Source organism: Perognathus longimembris, chromosome 24 (genome assembly GCF_023159225.1).
Source record: "Perognathus longimembris pacificus isolate PPM17 chromosome 24, ASM2315922v1, whole genome shotgun sequence".
Classification (NCBI taxonomy): Eukaryota; Metazoa; Chordata; class Mammalia; order Rodentia; family Heteromyidae; genus Perognathus; species Perognathus longimembris.
In genome coordinates, this window is record NC_063184.1 from 35,952,517 (window position 1) to 35,973,034 (window position 20,518).

Here is a 20,518-nt window from a genome sequence, read left to right on the forward strand (position 1 = left end):
TCTACATGAAATTTTACCCTATTTATTTCATTTACTTCCATTTTAATGTGGTTGTAATAAATAAGAAATTAGCAGTTATTAATGGTTATTAATGTAATACTGGCTACATACACAAGATTATTTTTTTCAGTCTGAGACTGGGACATGAACTCTATACCTGATGCTTTTGCTCACTGGCTGGCATTCTACCAAGTCAGCCATGCCTCCAAACCCTCAAGACTATTTTGTCAAAACAACCAAACACACACACACACACACACACACACACACACACACACACACACACACACACTTATTTATTTATTTATTTATTGCCAGCCCTGGGGCTTGGACTCAGGGCCTGAGCACTGCCCTGGCTTCTTTTGCTCAAGGCTAGCACTCTACTTCTTGAGCCACAGCGCCACTTTCCTATTTATGTGGTGCTGAGGAACTGAACCCAGAGCTTCGAGCATACCAGGCAAGCACTTTACCACTAACAACATTCCCAGCCCCAAAATATATTCCTTAATAACTGAGTCAGTGTACTAATGTTTCCATTCATGATGATATCACACTTTAACACATTCCTTAGTCCTAAACTTCATTCTCATTTATGTGAGACACTGAAAGTCATGTGGCAATTAAAAAAAAAACAAAACACTTTATGCAATCTGAAAATACTTATTTTTAAAATAGCAATAGGCATTTTGGAAACGTTTAAATATGCCACAGACGTCTCTAATGTAAAGGGAGGAGGTTAAGGCTGAGGGAGTTGGAAGGCAAGAGAGAATGGCAAAATTAGCTTCCTAGAGGTGGCTTCAGCCTTTGCCACCACCCTCGCTGCGGTAGGCTGGAGCAAGGACTCGGAAAGGGGCTGATAGTTTCAGGCACCTTTAGCCTAAGCCAACAGGCTTTCTGGTTGCAGACAGTTGGAAGCATTCCATTTGGCCTCATGGTCCTTTCATGTTTTGATAAAAGAGCAAGTGTCTGGTGGTGAGCTGGGAGAATTATCAGAGAGGCCACAAGTGGAACTGACTGATATCAGAGGGAGGAGCTGCAGTCCAGCCCTGTGATGGTGGGGGGGTCATGGCTGATGGAGGGAGACAGTAGAGAAAGGAAAAGACAGTGACGCTGAGAAGAAACCAGGGTAATGATGGTAATATATGGCTTTGCTGCCCTATAGCTCGAGGCAGACACAGGCACTGCTGCCTCTGGGTCCTAGAGGAACTGTTCTCACACATGCTTGATGAGCTCATACTGTTCTACTCAGCACAGCTCTAGTATGATCACAGCTAACTAATGGGTCTTTACCTCCACTGGATGTGTCTTTTTTTTTTTTTCTTCTGGTTGTGGGGCTTGAACTCATGGCCTGGGTGCTGTCCCAGACCGTTTTTGCTCAAGACTAGCACTCTACTACTTGAGCCACAGCACTACTTCTGGATTTTTCTGAGTAGTTTATTAGAGATGAGTCTCATGAACTTTCCCACCTGGGCTGGCTTTGAACCTCGATCGCAGCCTCCTGTGTAGCTAGGATTATAGGCATGAGTCACCAGTCCCTGGCTTCCAGAAGATTTCTTCTTTCTTTCAGGGCCTGAGCAATGTCCTTGGCTTCTTTTTGCTCAAGGCTAGCACTCTGCCACTTGAGCCACAGCGCCACTTCTGGCCATTTACTATATATGTGGTGCTGAGGAATCGAACTCAGGTCTTCATGTATACAAGGCAAGCACTCTTGCCACTAGGCCATATTCCCAGCCCCCAGAGGATTTCTTAAGGGAGCTATAACTGTGTAAAAGAAAGACATATGCTTCAGGCAAGATCAGCAGGACAACTGAACTTTCACATTCCTCTCAAAGACTAAAAATGGAAGGTGTGGAATTTGGACTGAAGTTCAAGATTGCTTTTCCACTTTTTTCCCCACTTAGCTTTATAGAGAATGGCAGGAGACTTGGAATGACAACTTTTCAGATTCATCTTTTGACTAAAGAGAGTTTAGATTAAAAATGAGTGTTTCCTTTTATATTTCTGGTTGAGGTTTAATGTTCTCCTTTGTGTTGAGGATGGTAACTAGAATTACCCTTATACGTAATGAAATAAAAAAGGTTTTAAGGGCTGGGGATATGGCCTAGTGGCAAGAGAGCTTGCCTCGTATACATGAGGCCCTGGGTTCGATTCCCCAGCACCATATATACAGAAAACGGCCAGAAGTGGCGCTGTGGCTCAGGTGGCAGAGTGCTAGCCTTGAGCAAAAAGGAAGCCAGGCACAGTGCTCAGGCCCTGAGTCCAAGGCCCAGGACTGGCCAAAAAAAAAAAAAAAAAAGGTTTTAAATCTAGATTTTGCTATCCCTAGAGTCACTTAAAATCCTCTAACCTCTAATCCAGAATGTACCCTTCCATCGTGACTGACATCCAGGATTGTGTCACCCCACAATATCACACCTTAACCCCCAAATCATTCACTAGTGCGTTTTCTTACTGTTTTAATACTATAAGCAGCAATTTGGGAAATAAGAGCATTTAAAAAAGAATTTAGAAACTTAAAAAGTTGGAGGAGATAAACAGTTCCCCACCACTGCTAGGCTCATTTATTCTCAAAGTGAGCCATTTCCCATCCCAGCAGAAATTAGTAATGGTCTACATAAACAAATACACATAAATACTTGTAACTGAGTATGGGAGAAATTGTCTAGTTTAGAAAATTATACACTTGGGTGTCTGTTTTACCCCTTATAGTCTGTGTAATATTAGGCAAATTTTTTAGCCTCTCAGACCATTTTCATAGCTCTAAATGGAGATAAGGCCTGATCATGATTGCATGTTGTAAGGAGCTGAAGACAGGACATAGTGCTTTATAGACCACTTCACTCTTTCCCTTCCTCAACAACCCCTTACATCTACCCCAGATCGTATGCTAGGAACTTAGTACATACAAGGCCTAGTCCATGCTAGAAAAACACTCTGCCACTGAGCCACGCATCCACTTCTCCATTCCCCTTATAAGTTCTCCTCTATCACCCTAGAAATAGACTATAAGTTATATTTGTACTTAGTAGTAATTATAATAATGGTAGATCAGGCTTACACTTATAATCCTAGCTACTCAAGTAGAGCTGTAGCTCAAGTGGTAGAGCATACATTTAAGAAACAGCATCTAGGCCCTGAGTTGAAGCCCAAAAAAAGAGGGAGGACACAAGTTTCAACTACGGCAAATAAGATAAAGTCCTTTTGGGAGGCCTTTTCAGGGTATATCAAGACCTTGACTTACCAATTCATTCTGCAAACATGCAATAACACCTACCAAGTATCAGACTTTGCACTAAGATTTAAAAACAGAACAGACAACTAAACAGACAAACCCTAGCAACATGGAGTCACAGTATGCTGGGGTCTAACAGAGGGAGAGATGAGAAACATGTAAAAATTAAGGTACTTTCAGGTAGTGAAAGATACTATGAAGAAAATTAATCAAAAAGACAATGGTCAAACTTGAGTAAGAAGAGTGGGAGATCTTTAGATACAGTCAAGGTAGATCTCTGAGAATTGGACATTTGTGCTGAAACTTGAGTCAGAAAACTAAATCAGCTATGAGCAAAATCTGGGGAGTAAAGAAATTCTAGGCCTACGGAAGAGCAAATGCAAACCCTTTAAGATAGGAATTGACTTGGGAGTTTTCACAAAGGCAGAAAATCAATATGGTCTGTGCATAATAAACACACAAAGTAATTTGAGAGCAACTGAAAATGAGTGAAGGAACAAGATAATGGATTGTGAACAGCTACCATTTTTACTCTGTGAATGAGAACTCAATGACCTGAAGTAACCAGAGTGGAAGAAAGGAGAAAGCTACAAGGAGTTCAAGGAGACCTAGGGATTTAGAGAAGGGACTGCAGAAGACAAATGGCAAGATTTGGGTAAGTTTCCAGTTTTCCCACACAAGGGAGAGAAATCCCAAGACTGAAATACTAAGTAAAACCAGTTGATCCCACTAAGAGATCACCAAATTCAGCTGCAGGAAAAGGGCAACCTGAAAGTCTTACCCCACCCAGCTCAGGGACTTGGGACTAAACTACTATGAGAGGCTGAGATGTGGGGAACTAAAAGATTCTGTTTCTCTCAAGTCCCTAAGAATAACAGAGTGACAGTTTTTCTGGGATCCCAGGGTCAAGAACCAATCACAGTTTAGCAATTCACATGGCACCTTGCCATAGAACATGGGACATGTCAAGGGTGATCATATTAGTTAGCAAGAAACAGCAAAGAAAGAAAAGGAAAAGAAAGAGGGAAAGAGGAAGAGATGGAGGGAGGGAGGGAGAGAGAGAGGGGAAGGAGAAAAAGAAAACATAGTTAAGTTTTGGAAAGCTGTAGTGCAACCAGGAAGCTGGAGGGTGCAGAAGCTGGCACGCAGCTATACTGGGAGACTGAAAATTGGGAATTCTTGTGTAACCAAAGAGCAGAAGCACCTGGGTAGTAGCTGTTAAGAACAACTGAAAAGGGGCTGGGAATATGGCCTAGTGGCAAGAGTGCTTGCCTCATATACATGAGGCCCTGGGTTCGATTCCTCAGCACCACATATACAGAAAATGGCCAGAAGTGGCGCTGTGGCTCAAGTGGCAGAGTGCTAGCCTTGAGCAAGAAGAAGCCAGGGACAGTGCTCAGGCCCTGAGTCCAAGCCCCAGGACTGGCCCCCCCCCCCCCAAAAAAAAGAACAAGTGAAAAGAGCTACCGTTCCCCAGATATACAGCACACATGGGACCATCAAACTATTACAGCTCAAAAAAGTCTGGCATGGCTGCCAGTTAAGCAGCCTACGGACTTCCTATTAGGCCAAACAATAGAGACATCCACTATCAGCCACTAACTGGTCCCTGAGAGTGCATATAAATTCTTCTGGAGGAAACAATGCTAGGCCTTGTGGCTCCTAGGACCAACAGCACTATTTGTTGTACTTATGTTTTGTTTTTTGCCAGTCCTGGGGCTTGAACTCAGGGCCCGAGCACTGTCCCTGGCTTCTTTTTGCTCAAGGCTACCGCTCTACCACTTGAGCCACAAAGCCACTTCCAGCTTTTTCTGTATATGCAGTGCTGAGGAATCGAACCCAGGGCTTCATGTGTACAAGGCGAGCACTCTACCACTAGACCATATTCCCAGGCCCTATACTTATATTTTAATTCACTAATTTCTCAATGTTTACTGAACAACTATTTATGCCTAGCAATGTATTAAGAGTTCAGGTCTTTTTATTTATAATAAGAAGATAATTTAGCTGTGTACCGGTAGTTCACACCTGTAATCCTAGCTACCAAGAGTTCAAGCCCCAGGACTGGCAAAAAAAAAAAAGAGAAAGAAAGAAAATGGATGACAGTGAGTATTCCATTTCTATGGAGTTAAGATGTCATTAAATGTATTTTAAGTGACATGTCCTTTTTAATTTTAAAATAGTCGTGTTTATACCGAACTAAACATTACATCTTTTGTAACTAAACTTAGGACAAAAATGTGTCTACTTGAAAATTATTTTAGGGGGTATTATTAGCAAAAACAAAGAGTGTAGATTATTGCCTTAACCATTCCAACTTACTCCTGAAAAATTATTTGGGATCTAAATACTCCCATGAAGGAGGTGAGCAGTCATTGTGGTAGTCTTGCTTTCACTTCTCCAGTATTGACTTTTTAGGACCTTCTGAAGCTACAGGTACAAATGGTAAATTTTGTCCCCAGAAGGCCCTGAAAGGGAATGCCTTCACGGAATCAGCCTGCGTCCCAGGCTGTAATTCATAACCTACTGTAGGGCTACCTCAACTTACATTCCTCCCGCTCCTCTGACACTCTGGGATTTTCCTTAAAAGAGAATCACCATTTCATAACTAAACGCCAAAGACGTCCCAATCTGATTTTGCCCCATCGCAATATACGTTTTCCAGGGAGAAATTAAATGTAGAGATTAATTTTTTTCTGTTCTTCTAAATTACAGTCCAAAAGAATCAGTGCCAACTTCCCGTTAAAGTCCGGGGTCATTACTGTCCAGCGCCGAGCTTGCCCTTTACCTGCGTCCAAGTTCAAACACAGGCTGGCCGCGCTCTGGAGGACGTGGCTCCCTCCCGGAACAAGCACCTGCCTTCCCCCGAAAGAGCCCGGCGGCCGCGAGCGGTGCCCGCGCGGCCGGGGTGGAAGGGGCCACCGGGGAGGACCCGCGCTCCTGGCTCCACGGACCCGTGCACACGCCCGGAGGGCAGCCAGGAGGGCACGACGGGGTGGAAGTGAGCCCGGCCCGCGCTCGTGCGGCGCCCCCACCGCGAAGCGGCCCCTCGGCGCGCGCGGACACCCGGAGTCCAACCCCGCGGCCCCGGCGGCCAGGCCGCGCCCCCTGGAGCCGCCCGCGCCTCCCCTCGAGCCACGGCTCCACTCGCTGCGCCCCGCAGAAAGGCCAGGGCTCCCGACGCCCCAGGGCCCCAACTCAGCTGGACTCAGCTCGTCCCGTCCCGGGGAGGAGAGAGGGCCCGGCGGGCGCGGGCTCCGGTCCCCCGGCTCCCCGGCGGGCGCGGGCTCCGGTCCCCCGGCTCCCCGGCGGGCGCGGGCTCCGGTCCCCCGGCTCCCCGGCGGGCGCGGGCTCCGGTCCCCCGGCTCCCCGGCGGGCGGGTCTGTCCTGGGCTGGAAACGGAGCCTTCGCCAGCCCGGCCCGGGGCCTCGGAGCCGCCAGCAGCCGCCCTCCGCCCTCCGCCGGGCACTAGGCACCGCGCTCCCCGGCTCCCTCGCCAGCCCCGCGGTCGCCGCGCCCCGCCGGCCCTCCCAGGTGTCCCCACCCCCCCACCCCCCGCCGCCTTCATTCCTAGGCGGGCTCGGCCACCGGGGCCGGCGCCTGGGGCCGGGGCAGAAGGCGGCTTGGAAGTGGACCCGGCCCGCCCCCGGGGAGCCGCCGCCGCCCGACACCGCCCACCCGCGACTGCCGCTGGAGCGTCTCCGCGGAGCCGCGGCCCAAACCGCCCAACAGGAGCCCGGGGCCCCGCGGAGCCAGTGGGCGCTGCGGGCGCGGGAGTCCCGGGGGCCCCGCCGTGGGGAGCACGCGCGGCCCGTCCGCCGACGCCCCCGCCGGCCGCGCCCCCCCCCCGCGCCTCTCTGGCCCGCCCCACCGTCACCGCGCCCCTGGAGCTCCCGGGTGGGGCGAGAGCGAGGACCCGGCCGGACCGACCGCAGGGCGCACGCGCGCGGCGGGGAGACTGGGCGGAGAACCAGGAGCGCGTGGCGTTCCGAGGTCCGCGCATGCCCGGTCGTCCCTCCGCGTCGCGGGCGCGTGCACGCGCGCGCCCGGCGCGGCCTCTTTTCTTCGGGTCCGCCCACTTCTGGCGCTTTCCCGGGAGGAGGCCGGGGCCGGAGCGGGGAAGTGTGGGGCGAGGTGGGCGGGGCGTCTCGCGCGAGCGCAGCCCGCAAAAGAAGGGAGAGGGGCGGAGCGGCCGCGACGTTACCCCGCCGCCTTCCAATCAGGAGCCGGAGAGGCCCCGCCTCCTCCCCTCGCGCTATTGGCTGCAGCGCCCAGGGGGCGGGGCCGACCGCGGGTTGGGGAGGGCTGGGGGCGGGAGGAGAGGAAGGCGCTGGCGGGCCGTGATGGCGGCGGGTGATGGGGACGTGAAGCCAGGCACCCTGGGGAGCGGCAGCGAGCGCGGCGGCGACGGCAGCGGCGGGAGCCCGGGCGCGGCGGGCGCGGCGGGCGCGGCGGGCGCGGCGGCCGAGGGGGGCGGCTGGGCGGCGGCCGCGCTGGCGCTCCTGGCGGGGGGCGGGGAGATGCTGCTGAACGTGGCGCTGCTGGCGCTGGTGCTGCTGGGGGCCTACCGGCTGTGGGCGCGCTGGGGGCGCCGGGCGCGGGGCGCGGGCGCGGGCGCGGGCGAGGAGAGCCCCGCCGCCGCCCTGCCCCGCATGAAGAAGCGGGACTTCAGCCTGGAGCAGCTGCGCCAGTACGACGGGGCCCGCACCCCGCGCATCCTGCTCGCCGTCAATGGGAAAGTCTTCGACGTGACCAAGGGCAGCAAGTTCTACGGCCCCGGTGAGGAGGCGGCGGCGGCGGCGGGCGGGGAGGGAGGACCCCGCGCCCGGGGGCCCCAAGGCCTCTGACGGCGCGGTCCCCACGTCTTCCGACGGCGCGGCCCCGGTGCCCCACACGTCCCCTGAAGGCCCAGGCCCCACGCCCACCCCCGACGGCGCTGTCCGAGCCCCGCCCCCATGAGCCCGGCCGCCGGTCCCACGCTCACCTGGTGGCCCCCGACCGTCCGGCCCCTCAGGACACCCCCTCGACGGCCCTGCTTCCAAGGCCGCTGCTGTAGTGCTCCAGAACCCCTCCCCTGCCGTCAACCCGTCCCAGAGCCCCTCCTCAGCTGTCACCCGGTCCCAGAGCCCCTCCTCCCCCTCACTCCGTCCCGGACCCCCTCCCCCCCCACTCCATCCCAGAACCCCTCCTCCCCCTCACCCCATCCCAGAACCTCTCCTCCCCTTTACTCCTTCCCAGACCCCTTCCCCCCCTCACCCCATCCCAGAACCCCTCCACCCCCTCCAACCCATCCCAGAACCCCTCCTCCCCCTCACCCCATCCCAGAACCTCTCCTCCCCTTTACTCCTTCCCAGACCCCTTCCCCCCCTCACCCCATCCCAGAACCCCTCCACCCCCTCCAACCCATCCCAGAACCCCTCCTCCCCCTCACCCCATCCCAGAACCTCTCCTCCCCTTTACTCCTTCCCAGACCCCTTCCCCCCCTCACCCCATTCCAGAACCCCTCCTCCCCCTCACCCCATCCCAGAACCACTCCTTCCCAGACCCCTTCCCCCCTCACCCCATTCCAGAACCTCTCCTCCCCCTCCAACCCATCCCAGATCCCCTCCTCCCCCTCACCACATCCCAGAACCCCTCCTCCCCCTCACCCATCCCAGAACCCCTCCTTCCTCTCACCCCATCCCAGAACCCCTTTTCCCTCACCCCATCCCAGACCCCTCCTCCCCCTCACCCCATCCCAGAACCCCTCCTCCCCTTTACTCCTTCCCAGACCCCTTCCCCCCCTCACCCCATCCCAGAACCCCTCCTCCCCTCACCCTGTCCCAGACCTCTTCTCCTCACTCCATCCCAGATCCTTCCTCCCCCTCACCCCATCCCAGACCCCTCCTCCCTCTCACCCCACCCCATTTCTCCTCGCAGCTCCTTCTTGGGCTGAAGTGTTCAGATTTCTAGTTGTTGCCCATTCACCTTTTCTGAAGTTTCGACGTGAGGGAAAGAAAGGTGCAAGCGGAGGGAGGGGGGGCTTCCAGACAAAGTTGAGGACCTGGAGCTTAGGCCTGGTCGTGAGCGGCCCTGTTGGGTCTCTCTTTCCTCTGCCCTGCTCCCCTCGAGTCCCACTCAAGCCACGCGGTGCCCTGCCCAGCCCTCCAGTCGGGAAGTCGGGTGTGTGAGCAACCTCGGAATCTTTCTAAACCAGTTTTGCTCAGAGATGCAGTCCAAGATTTAATGTGGGATGAAGACGAACCGGAATGCAGACCTTATTAGACTGGCAAGAATACTGACCCAGAGTGTTGTGGGTGGAGCTCATGTGTTCAGCAGGAGTGTCTGTCTGGTTGATTTGTGTGTGTGTGTGTGCATACTAAGACAAGTATCCAAATACACTTCGATAGAGGTATTGTATTTTTACTTATCAGAACTAGTGAGCAAAGAGTTGTAAATTAAGACCCACTCCCTGCCCTATGCACTAAAAGTTCTGAAAGTTCAAGATTTTTAGAACTTTGCTTTCCAAGAGCTGTATGTGGAGGAGTTGATTTAGAAGCCCTTCTGTTACAGTATCGTTGTAAGGTAGCTTTCAGGTTGTGCATATAAACTTCAGACTCATGGAACCTGTTGGTGTCCCATAAAGTTCAGCAACGGGGTTCATCATGGCTGTGCAGTGGTGAAAACTGAGTTTTAAAAGACTATACAATAAATATAATTAGAGACTGAAAATGACCTGTTACTGGAAAGAGTGCATCCAGCCTTTAAAGACAAGGGGGTTGAAAACCTGTTGATTAACATAATCTTTTTAGTATTGGGATTAATTGACATTTGTGAACACATACTTCCTCTTTCCATGGATTAGATGATACTCTGCAAGTGCTTTGGTTTGTTACTTGCTAATTGAACTAGTGATGAGATTGGAGTTTCTGGAGTCCATCTACTTAATTTCTTTGATGCTTGTCTTTATCTGTGTATATCTCTATTCATTCCTACCAAGTCACCGGTAGAATATACACACACCAGATGTCTTTCCCTATTGTCATCAGCTAAACTGCTTAATGCTTTTTTTATTAGGAGCATGTGGGTGTAGAGAATAGAGCCAAAGTACAGTATTTGAGCAGACCAAGCTGAAGTTGTTTTTTTTTAATTTATTTATTTATTGTCAAAGTGATATACAGAGTGGTTACAATTCCATAGGTAAGGCAGTGTGTACATTTCTTGTCCAACTTGTTACCTCCTCCCTCGTCCCTCCTTTTCCCCCTCGTTTCCCTCCCCCAACGTGAGTTGTACTCTTGGCTTACAGCATATAGTTTTGTTAAGTATTGTAGTTGCATTGGTTTGTCTTTTATCCTGTTTCTCCATTTTGATCATTCCCCTTCCCTTCCCTAGTTCCTATACATGTATATACAATATCCAGGGTACCAAAATCAGTTATAGTGCTATCAGGGGTAGAACCATGGGGAAGAAAGACAAAAAGGCATATTTTCACATGGTATGTTGAAAATAACGATAAGCCGCTTGTTTCCCCAACTTGGAGTTCATTTTGCTTAGCGTCATCTTATGTGTTCATATTTATATAGCTATTGCAAGCTCAAGTTTTTTAATTAAGGATTTTATGTCTAGTTAAAGCTTTTTCGCCAGTGGTATTACAATATGCCCAACGATAAGAAATTGTCTACAAGGTTAAGTTTTTAATATACAACTTAGCTAAAAGATGTCTTTGTACCCCCTGTCTAGACTGGCTGAAGTAAAGTCTTAGCACAAAGTACAATATAGGTGGTGACTGCATAAACAGTCTATTACGGTTTGGCAGCATCCAGTGGCAGATGGTCCAGAACAGAAATGAACAAGACAAGAGTAACAAGTATAATGTATAATCCTTTGTATAGCACAGAGAGAGTCCCTCAGCTAAGGAAGAGAGAAGAATAGAGAAGTCAATTTTAGGTTAGCTTCCCACCAATGAACAATTGTTTTATTTTACATAATGATCAGCTCCCTAATACAGTTCAAATATTGTACTGAAAGTCATAATGGATTTTGAAGACTTAAAAGAAGCAGAAAATTTTATGAGCTTAGACCATGTTACTTTTTTACTTTAATAGAAAGGTGACACTTCTGAAAGTCTGGAAGCCAAATTTCTGGTTATGAAACAAATGTAGGTTTTGCTTTTAATATTTTTAAATGTTTATTATTAAGGTGACATACAGAGGGGTTCTGTTTTGCTTTTAGTTTTTATTTTCATCCTGAAATAATTTTGTAGCATTACAGTTCAGCAGCAATATCCTTATCTGAGAATCTTAGTAACTTGAGTAAGCTAAGAAAGCTAGAAAACTTAATTTCTATGCCTAGCCAATATCTTATTCCCATTTCATGATACTTAAACATTGCTTTGTGAGATGTCACTTCCATAATGTTGAGCATTATTTCCTTTTAGTTGTGTGTGTATGTGTATAAGTTCAGCTGGTTAAGAATTAAAAGTTAATATTGACATGTAGTTATTGCCTACCACTTAGCAAAATATGTTAAATATAATTGTCACTATTAAATTCAGCAACCTGTTAGTTACTTGACTGGCATGTGAGGAAAATGTGATCATTTAAGAAACAATGAATATGGGAGGAGAAAAGAAATCAGATTTGTTAAGCTCCTGCTATGTCAGATCCATTGCTTGTTCAGGTTGCTAAATACTCCTGCCCCATCAATGAGTGAGATGTAGATGACTTGGCTTGAGTCACACACACACATAGACAAGTGTAGATGTGTTTGAGCTATCAAGTAAACATCATTCTGGAATAAACTGGGAAGGAATCTTACTATTGTCTTCTGTACGTCCAGTGTGGTAGCCATAAACAAGTGGAAGTTCCTCAATAACAGCCACCATACTGAACAACACACTTTGTAAAGGACTGTACTTTCACTTCTAGAGAGTTCTATTGAGCAGCATTGATTCTAGAAGTTGGAGTAGGAGGGCTGGGGATATAGCCTAGTGGCAAGAGTGCCTGCCTCGGATACACGAGGCCCTAGGTTCGATTCCCCAGCACCACATATACAGAAAACGGCCAGAAGCGGCGCTGTGGCTCAAGTGGCAGAGTGCTAGCCTTGAGCAGGAAGAAGCCAGGGACAGTGCTCAAGCCCTGAGTCCAAGGCCCAGGACTGGCCAAAAAAAAAAAAAGAAGTTGGAGTAGGAAAAGAAGGAGGAAGCTTCATTTCTTGAGCTTACTATCTCATTTATTTTCCAGGCAGCTCCATGATATAGGTTAGGTTCCCATTTTATATTTGTGGGAACTGGAGCTCAGCTTGCCAAAGGTATATACTAGTAAGTAGCAACACTGGAAATTAAACCCAGCTCACAGTGGCTCAGTAGGCCATCCTTCTCACTGTCTTGTTTACCCAGTTTCACATGTTAACAGTCAGTAAATTTGGAAGATTCAGTATAGTCCTGAATGGTTTTTATTTAGTATTACTTCAGTGGAACTCTAACAATACAATGATCTTATTCTTTTGTATGAGAATGTATTTTCAGTTTATTAGTTTATCCCTTATTCCTCTATTTTTCTTCAACATATATGAAGCCATATCCAGCTTCAATTCCATTGGGGAAAAAACAGTCTCAAGAAGTATGAGATTCTTGATCATGAGAAGGTTGGGGAAAGGAGCACAAGGCACTATATACCTTAGGGTGTCTTTCCTCCTGTGTGTATGTGTATATGCATACATTCATACACGTGTGCCTGCCTCTGCCTGCCCGCCCGCCCGCCAGTACTGAAGTTTGCACTCAGGGCTACCCCTTAACTTTTTCTCTTAAGGTTAGCTCTATTACTTGAGGCACAGTACCACTTCCAGCTGTTGGTGCTTAATTGAAGATGAGTCTCATGGACTTACCTGTCTGGGGTAGCTTTGAACCACGATCCTTAGATCTCATCTTTCTGAGTAGCTAGGATTAAAGGCAGTGAGCCACTGGTACCTGGTTGTTTGCCTCCTTTTTCAACTTTTATCTTCAATGTGTTGTTTCTTTTTCTTTTGCCAGTCCTGAGGCTTGAACTCAGGGCCTGAGCACTGTCCCTGAGCTTCTTTTTGCTCAAGGCTAACACTCTACCAATTGAGCCACAGTTCCACTTCCAGCTTTTTTCTGTTTATGTGGTACTAAGGAATCAAACCAGGGCTTCATGCATACTAGACACCCATTCTACCACTGAATCATATTCCTAGCCCCTCAATGTGTTCATTTTAACACTTACTTTGCAAAATTTCAGTTTAAGCAAGAGCTGACAACATAAAGACAACTAAAACACATAAACTACTGGCATGTTAGAAGAATTTTTGGCCACAGTCATCTACTGTAAACTCACCAGAAATAATGCTAGTTCACAATTACTGGGACAACCATGTTAGTTCCATGCAGTGAACAATTCAGGAAAATAGCTTCTTATATATTATGACCTTTTTTTTTTTTTTTTTTTTTTTTTTTGCCAGTCCTGGGGCTTGGAATCGGCCTGAGCACTGTCCCCCGCTTCTTTTTGCTCAAGGCTAGCACTCTGTCACTTCTGGCCATTTTCTATATATGTGGTGCTGGGGAATCGAACCCAGGGCTTCATGTATACGAAGCAAGCACTCTTGCCACTAGGCCATATTCCCAGCCCATATCTTAGGAACTTTACACTGTCAGGAATTAAATTGGTTTTCCTTAATTTTTGCCTATTAGGATAAAACTAATTTCTTCTCTCAAGTTGTACAGATTTTTTTTGCATGTAATTAAGTTTTATAAGTGCTTTCAAATACAGGTATAGTCAATACTGTAGTCATTTTTTTTAATCGAGCAACTTTAATTTTTCATTAGAAAAAGCTTTGTTCTAATAAGGCCTCTTGTTAGAATGATAGTTCATAACAATAAAACCAGAAAGTCTGGTTTTAGAACTGTGACCTTTGTTACATATGGATGTCTTAGAGATGTAGGAAGGATAATTGTCCTTTGTAAAACTGTATTGTTCTTTTATTAACACATAATTTTTTGAGACACTTAGGTTCTTGTGTTTGACAGGCAGTAGTTCTACCACTTGAGTCAAACTCGCAGCTCTTCTTACTTCTATTTTTCAGGTAGTGTTCTGTGCTTTTTTGCCTAGGGCCAGCCTCAGACTATGACCCTCCAGCCTCCCATGTAGTTGGGATGACAGGCATGCACCAACACATCTGGTTTATTGTTGAGAAGGGCTCATACCTGGGCTGGCATGAACTGCCGTCCTGACTCACACTGCTTAAGTAGCAGGTATTAACAGGTGTGAACTACCATATCTGGTCCAGCCTTTACATCATTTTTTTTTAAGTTGAAAGAGAAAAATCTAGGGTCTGGGAATGTGGCTTAGTGGTAGAGTGCTTGAAGAACCTCAGGGATATGCTCAACCCTGATTTCCAGCCCCAGGACAAGCAGAGAGAGAGATCTACTTGCTCCATTCTGTAGATAAGATAAAAAGTACTCAAGAAAAGTCAGGCTGGAGGTATGGCTCATGTGGTAGAGCACAAGCTGAGAAAGCAAGCTGAGAAGGCTCAAGGAACTTTGAGTTCAAACCCCAGTACTGCCAAAAAATATATAATTTTTTAGTAGCCTTTGCCAGTTACATGCAGTAAAATTTTCTCTTCCATTCTTCAGAAATGTTGTCTATTTATTTTTTATGGATTGAGATTTTGCTTTCATAAGTGAGTCTGTTTAAAAGGATCAAATCTGAGTTTTACCCTATTTGGAAGTGGAAGTACGGCTAATTAATTTGAGAGAAATCATATTCCTCTTGCCAGCCAGTGGACTGAGCATTGAAGACAGAGATGAAGAAGACAGTGGCTGCTCCCGAGGAATGCTTCACTGGGGTCCGTTATCCCATTCCTTCCCCAGAGAAGTAAAGCACTAGTCGTAGTGACACACAGGACAGGAATCATAGCACACACCAGTTGCTTGGTATACAGAAGAGGACCACAAGTTTGACTGGCTTGAGTCTGGCTTGGATATCCAAAACAAAATGGAGGAGGGGGAAAGAGCTAGGGGCATAGTTCAAGTGGTGTAAGGCCATGAGTTCAGTCCCTATACCAGAAAAAAAAAAAAACAACTTAGCATCATTTAATGTATTAGGAACTAATTCTTAGAGCTACTCTGTCCAGAAATTAAAACAAGACGAGCACAATGCTTGACACTGTGTCTTATGCCTGAAATCCTAGCTACTCAGGAGTCTGAGATGGGGAGGATCATGTTGGAGGCCAGCTCAGTTAAAAAGTTAGAGCCATCCCCTCTTAACCAATAAAAGTTTGGGTGCAGTAGCAGGTACTCATTCTCTGACAGAAAAGCATTGATAGGATCAAAGTCCAAGCTGGCCCAGGCAAAAGCCATATCCTAGCCACGCACTGGTGGTTCAAACCTCTGATCCTAGCTACTCAGGAGACTGAAACTTGGAGGATAAAGATTCAAAGCCATCCCAGGAAGAAAAATCTGTAGGACTCCATCTCTAAGCTGGTCGCCCATGCTTGTCATCCTAGCTATTCCAGAGGCTGAAATCTGAGGATCACAGTTCAAAGCCAGCCAGGAAAGTCCATGAGACTTATCTCTAATTAACCACCAGAAAATTGGAAATGGCGCTGTGGCTGTAAGCGTAGAGTACACTAGCCTTGAGCTGAAGAGCTCAGGGACAGTGCCAGAGCCCAGGCCCAGCATTCAAGACAACGAACAACAACAAAAAAAAGATTCCATCTTCAAATACCAGAATGGATCTGTGGCTCAAGTGGTAGAGCAGAAGCCATGATCAAGAAAGACAAGTGGGAGCATGAAATCCTGAGTTTGTAGCAGAGATGGATGTTGAAGTAGGACCTATGTGATGGGTGTTAGCTCAATCCTGATGAATTAGCTGTCAGGGAAGAAGACTGTGAAGGCAAAGAAGGTGCCAGTGTGCTTGACAAGGGCTTGTAGCAGAGGGTGAAGCATCGTTTCTTGTCAAGCACGCTGGCACTTCCTTCTTTGCGCTCACAGTCTTATTTTGGATACAAGTTTGAGGAGTAACTGGAATTTAGGGCTTAAGGCTTTATTTTGATCAACAGATTTCCAACAATTCTCATCACTTCACCTATTATGTGTGTGTATTTTGACATTAAAAACGGGTATCAAATAATAGATGTGGCGAGGAGTCTTTTAATTGGCACATTGAACAAACTTACATTTCTTTTTTCCAGCGGGTCCCTATGGGATATTTGCTGGTAGAGATGCCTCCAGGGGACTGGCCACCTTCTGCCTAGATAAGGATGCACTCAGAGATGAGTATGATGACCTCTCAGACCTGAACGCAGTACAAATGGAGAGTGTTCGAGAATGGGAAATGCAGTTTAAAGGTACCTTCAGCATTTTGTTGGAGTCTTTGGAGAATTTAATATATATTCGAGGAAAGTGCATACTATTTCCTATGACAGAAGTGGATCGGTACAGGTAGGTAAGAATGATGAAAAGCTGACACTGATAAAGGAGTAGTACATTCATAAGCTGCTTTGTTAAATGGCAACTCCTCTGCACAACTACTTAGATATTTTTTAAGAGCCAAAGGGTATCATCCATTTTAATGTTTCTAAGCATCATAAAAAGTGACATGAATTTGTATTTGAAAATTGGCTCATTGCCAGGTGTAGTAGGACATGCTTATATTAGCTAAAGTCTTAAAAACTGACAGCTTTGGCTAGGCGCTGGTGGCTTACACCTGTAATCCTCGCTACTCAGGAGACTGAGATCTCAGGATCTTGGTTTGAAGCCAGCCTCTCGCATCTCTAAATAACCACCAGAAAACTGGAAGTATCGCTGTGGCTCAAGTGATAGAGTGTCTAAGCCCTAATTCAAGTCCCACAACTGACACCCCCCCAAAAAAAAAAAAAAACTGACAGTTTTAGGACTTTTAAGTACAAGTTTAAGCACAACAACAATAATACAGGCTTGTATACGTCAGTGGTAGATAATGTGTTTAGCATGCTTGAAGCTCTGGCTTCAACCCTCATCACCATTAAAACAAAAAACTGGATTAGTGATATCAATACTATCATTATATACTGTATTCTAAAATTATCTTAATATAAAAGGTTAAGGGAGGAATAATGTCTTCCTTTGCTATACCCTGACAGTTTTTACCGCTTGTGTGCCAGTGTATCTGACAGACCCCTTGATCCCTCGGAACCATTGTTCTGGATTCTTTTTTTTTGCCAGTCCTGGGTGTGGGACTCAGGGCCTGAGCACTGTCCCTGGCTTCTTTTTGCTCAAGGCTAGCACTCTGCCACTTGAGCCACAGCGCCACTTCTGGCCGTTATCTGTATATGTGATGCTGGGGAATTGAACCCAGGGCCTCATGTATACGCGCAAGCACTCTTGCCACTAGGCCATATCCCCAGCCACTATTCTGGATTCTTGACATGTGTTCTAGTACCATGGTGTGAAGTGAGCTTCGTTATCTGTTCCTCTTGACAGCTAATTCATTTAACCTAGGTTTAGTTCACTTACCAAGAAGGTGAGGCCAATGTGTGTCACCTACATAGAGGCAAGAAGACAGGCTAGCTCTGGAAAGAAAACAGAGCAATGGAGGCCACACAGAGACCTCAGAGAACACATAGCAGCACCTGAGTTCATTGTACCTCCTTAGTTTATTTTCTTGGACTACTGACATGTTTTCTCCTTTGATATATTTTAATTGTATCTGCTTACCATATGGTACTCTGACTCATATGTTCTTCCAGCCCCAAAACTCCTTTAGCTCAAGAAATCAACCATTTTCTTTTCCATGATCTGTGCTCCAAAATACTGCTTCTATGCAAAGTCCAGTATACTTACAAATTTTAAATAACTTAGAAATTCCCTATATTGCCAATTATAATCTTCAATATAATAATTATGTTACTTTATAATCTGTAATTTTTAACTATGTTTTGGGCAATGAAGGGTTAAAATCCTGAGCTGGGGATATGGCTAACTTGTACAACTACTTACCTAACATACATAAGGGCTTGGGGGTCAGCCTTAGAAGCATAGGAAAGGTTAAGGACCGATCAGACCAGCTTAAAGTGCAGATGTCCAGACTTGACCACAGAGCCTAGGTTGGGTAAGCTCTGAATGTGTGTGTTTTAAAAGGTCTCCCAGGGACCCTGATGTAGTGTCTGCTAAAAGAACCACTGCCACTGAACACTCCTGTAAAGACTAATTCCCATGCCATTGGGGGGGAGGGGGTTGTTGGTCAGGGGACTTGAACTCAGGGCCTGGGCACTATCTTTGAGTTTTACTCAAGGCTAGCATTCTGCATACAGTACCACTTCCAGCTTTTTCGGAGTAGTTCATTGGAGAGTCTCAACAGACTTTTTCGTGGGTTGGCTTCGAACCACAATCCTCAGTTCTCAACCTCCTGAGTAGTTAGGATTACAGTCGTAAGCCACCAGCACCTGGCTAATTCCCAGGCTGAGCTCCTTATATACACAGAAAGACTAGGCATAGTAAAATACCAAGAAGAACTTAGCCTATTCCATATGATTCTAAAGAAGCTGGCACCTTCCCTCTACAATGGGATCATGAAACAAATTTTGACCACTATTGATCTTCTTTTGCTTTATTTTTCAGAAAAATATGATTATGTAGGCAGACTCCTCAAGCCAGGAGAAGAGCCATCAGAATATACAGATGAAGAAGATACCAAGGATCACAATAAACAGGATTGAACTTTGCAAACCACCAAAGTCAGGGGCCTTCAGAACTGCAATTCTTACTCCTTTTCACAGAATGTCTGGTGTCGCTGGGTCAGATTCACCTGCTGTGAAAAGAACATTCAACAGATTGTATACAAGATAAATGAGTCTCGCTGTGAAGATCTGAAAACTGGACATTATGCTGCCAAACTCATTTGTTGTGGTTGTTTGTAATGTCTGGTGGGGGCTTCATCATCCTGAGAAGATGACAGGGATTTCTTAAATGGCAAGGAAGTCATGAGGCTACTTTTAGCATCTCTCACTCGCTCACTCTCCTCTTCCTCTTCCTCTCCCTCTCCCTCTCTCCTCTTCTTGTCTGTCTCTCCCTCCATCCTTGAATTTAAAAAAAAAAATGTATTGAAGACAACCAGATATGTATTTGCTACTCAAAACAACAACAAAAAACAGCAAGGGACTCATTTCACTGCTGTTTTTTTTATTTTAGCACTGAGGGATAAGAAGACATGGCCAGGGGCTTAAGTCGTTTAGGCTACTGAAACATTAAAATGTGAGTTCCCAAACTTCTCTTTGGGCTTTGTCAAGGAAGGATAAAAATAAAACTTATTTCTAAGAATCCGGTGGAAATGAGAATGGGTTTCAGGTGGACTGAAATCAAAGCAATTCCCTAACTGAGATCATTTGAAACTAGTTTTATCCCTTCTGTTCCTTCCCCTAGGTCAAATCAATATTAATTGTGCCTTATTTCACTTCCATAAACTTGAATTATTTTTAGGGAAAGCCCCTATGTGAATTCTGAAGTCACTACAAGCAGCATTGAGACTGAAGTTGGAATGTTCTATTGACTGCAAAACCTTGAAGTCATTCTGTGTACATAGAATGTAAAAGGAATATTCAGTGTTAACTGCCACATGTTAATATACACAAACTTAATTAGCATTGTAATGGCCAAATGCATTGCTTTTCTCTTTTTCAAAAAAACAAACACCCACAAACCAACAATTCTTTTTCCCCTAATTCTAGGAGTCTGACCCTTACATCTCACTGGTGTGGGCTCATGGGGCCGAGGTTTGGATGTCTGTTTGGGTGAGTCTGGATGTGTGAACGCCTTGGAAGGGACTCTGCGATATTGTAAATACAAGTACCATTTTAATAAAGCATGGATGATAAACCAAAATAAGCTGTAGTTGGACTTTATATACAGAATTGTAAGCCAGTGCATTGTGGTATGTTAATAAGATTGTGCATTGGATTCAGGATGAGGAAAACTCGTGGAGATGAAAAGTAGGCCCTGGGTAGCCAAGTCGCACACATTGTATCACATGCATTGTAATGTTGAGAGCTTCCACTTTTGTGGGACAGTCAAGATCTGAGCTTATTCAGGTGAGAATATATATTAAAAATACATTTTTACTTCATATTTTGATGCCAAGTGGTTATACTAGAGATAATAGCAATGCCGGGCAGTTATTAAACATAAAACAGTAAAAGGCTATTATACCAATAGATATTAAATTCTTCCAGTATTAGGTCGAAAACCCCCTCCTAAAAGCCTTGTGTATGACAATTACTTGATTTCATCATGACAATGAAAGTTCTTAGGGAAAAGTA

At 46.4% G+C, this 20,518-nt stretch overlaps 2 protein-coding genes across 2 annotated transcripts in view; both read left to right on the forward strand.

The window, feature by feature from the left end:
• Positions 1-7,576, forward strand: part of LOC125341514 (collagen alpha-1(III) chain-like) — an 85,435-nt gene extending 77,859 nt beyond the window's left edge. The window contains exon 6 of the mRNA XM_048333563.1: positions 5,948-7,576. Within this exon, the coding sequence (XP_048189520.1) occupies positions 5,948-7,576 (1,629 nt within the window). The remainder of the gene's footprint in view (positions 1-5,947) is intronic.
• Positions 7,561-19,874, forward strand: Pgrmc2 (progesterone receptor membrane component 2). Its single transcript, XM_048333783.1, has 3 exons — positions 7,561-8,011; positions 16,418-16,573; positions 18,825-19,874. Exons 1-3 carry the CDS (start codon positions 7,576-7,578, stop codon positions 18,920-18,922), a joined length of 690 nt encoding a protein of 229 aa, XP_048189740.1. The 5' UTR covers positions 7,561-7,575; the 3' UTR covers positions 18,923-19,874.
• The last annotated feature ends 644 nt before the right edge of the window (positions 19,875-20,518 follow it).

Coding starts and splice junctions, on each gene's coding strand:
- Pgrmc2 (XM_048333783.1), top strand. CDS start 7,576: ATGGCGGCGGGTGATGGGGACGTGAAGCCAGGCACCCTGGGGAGCGGC. Junction 8,012..16,417: donor CAGCAAGTTCTACGGCCCCG/GTGAGGAGGCGG, acceptor TCTTTTTTCCAG/CGGGTCCCTATGGGATATTT. Junction 16,574..18,824: donor ATGGGAAATGCAGTTTAAAG/GTACCTTCAGCA, acceptor TTTATTTTTCAG/AAAAATATGATTATGTAGGC.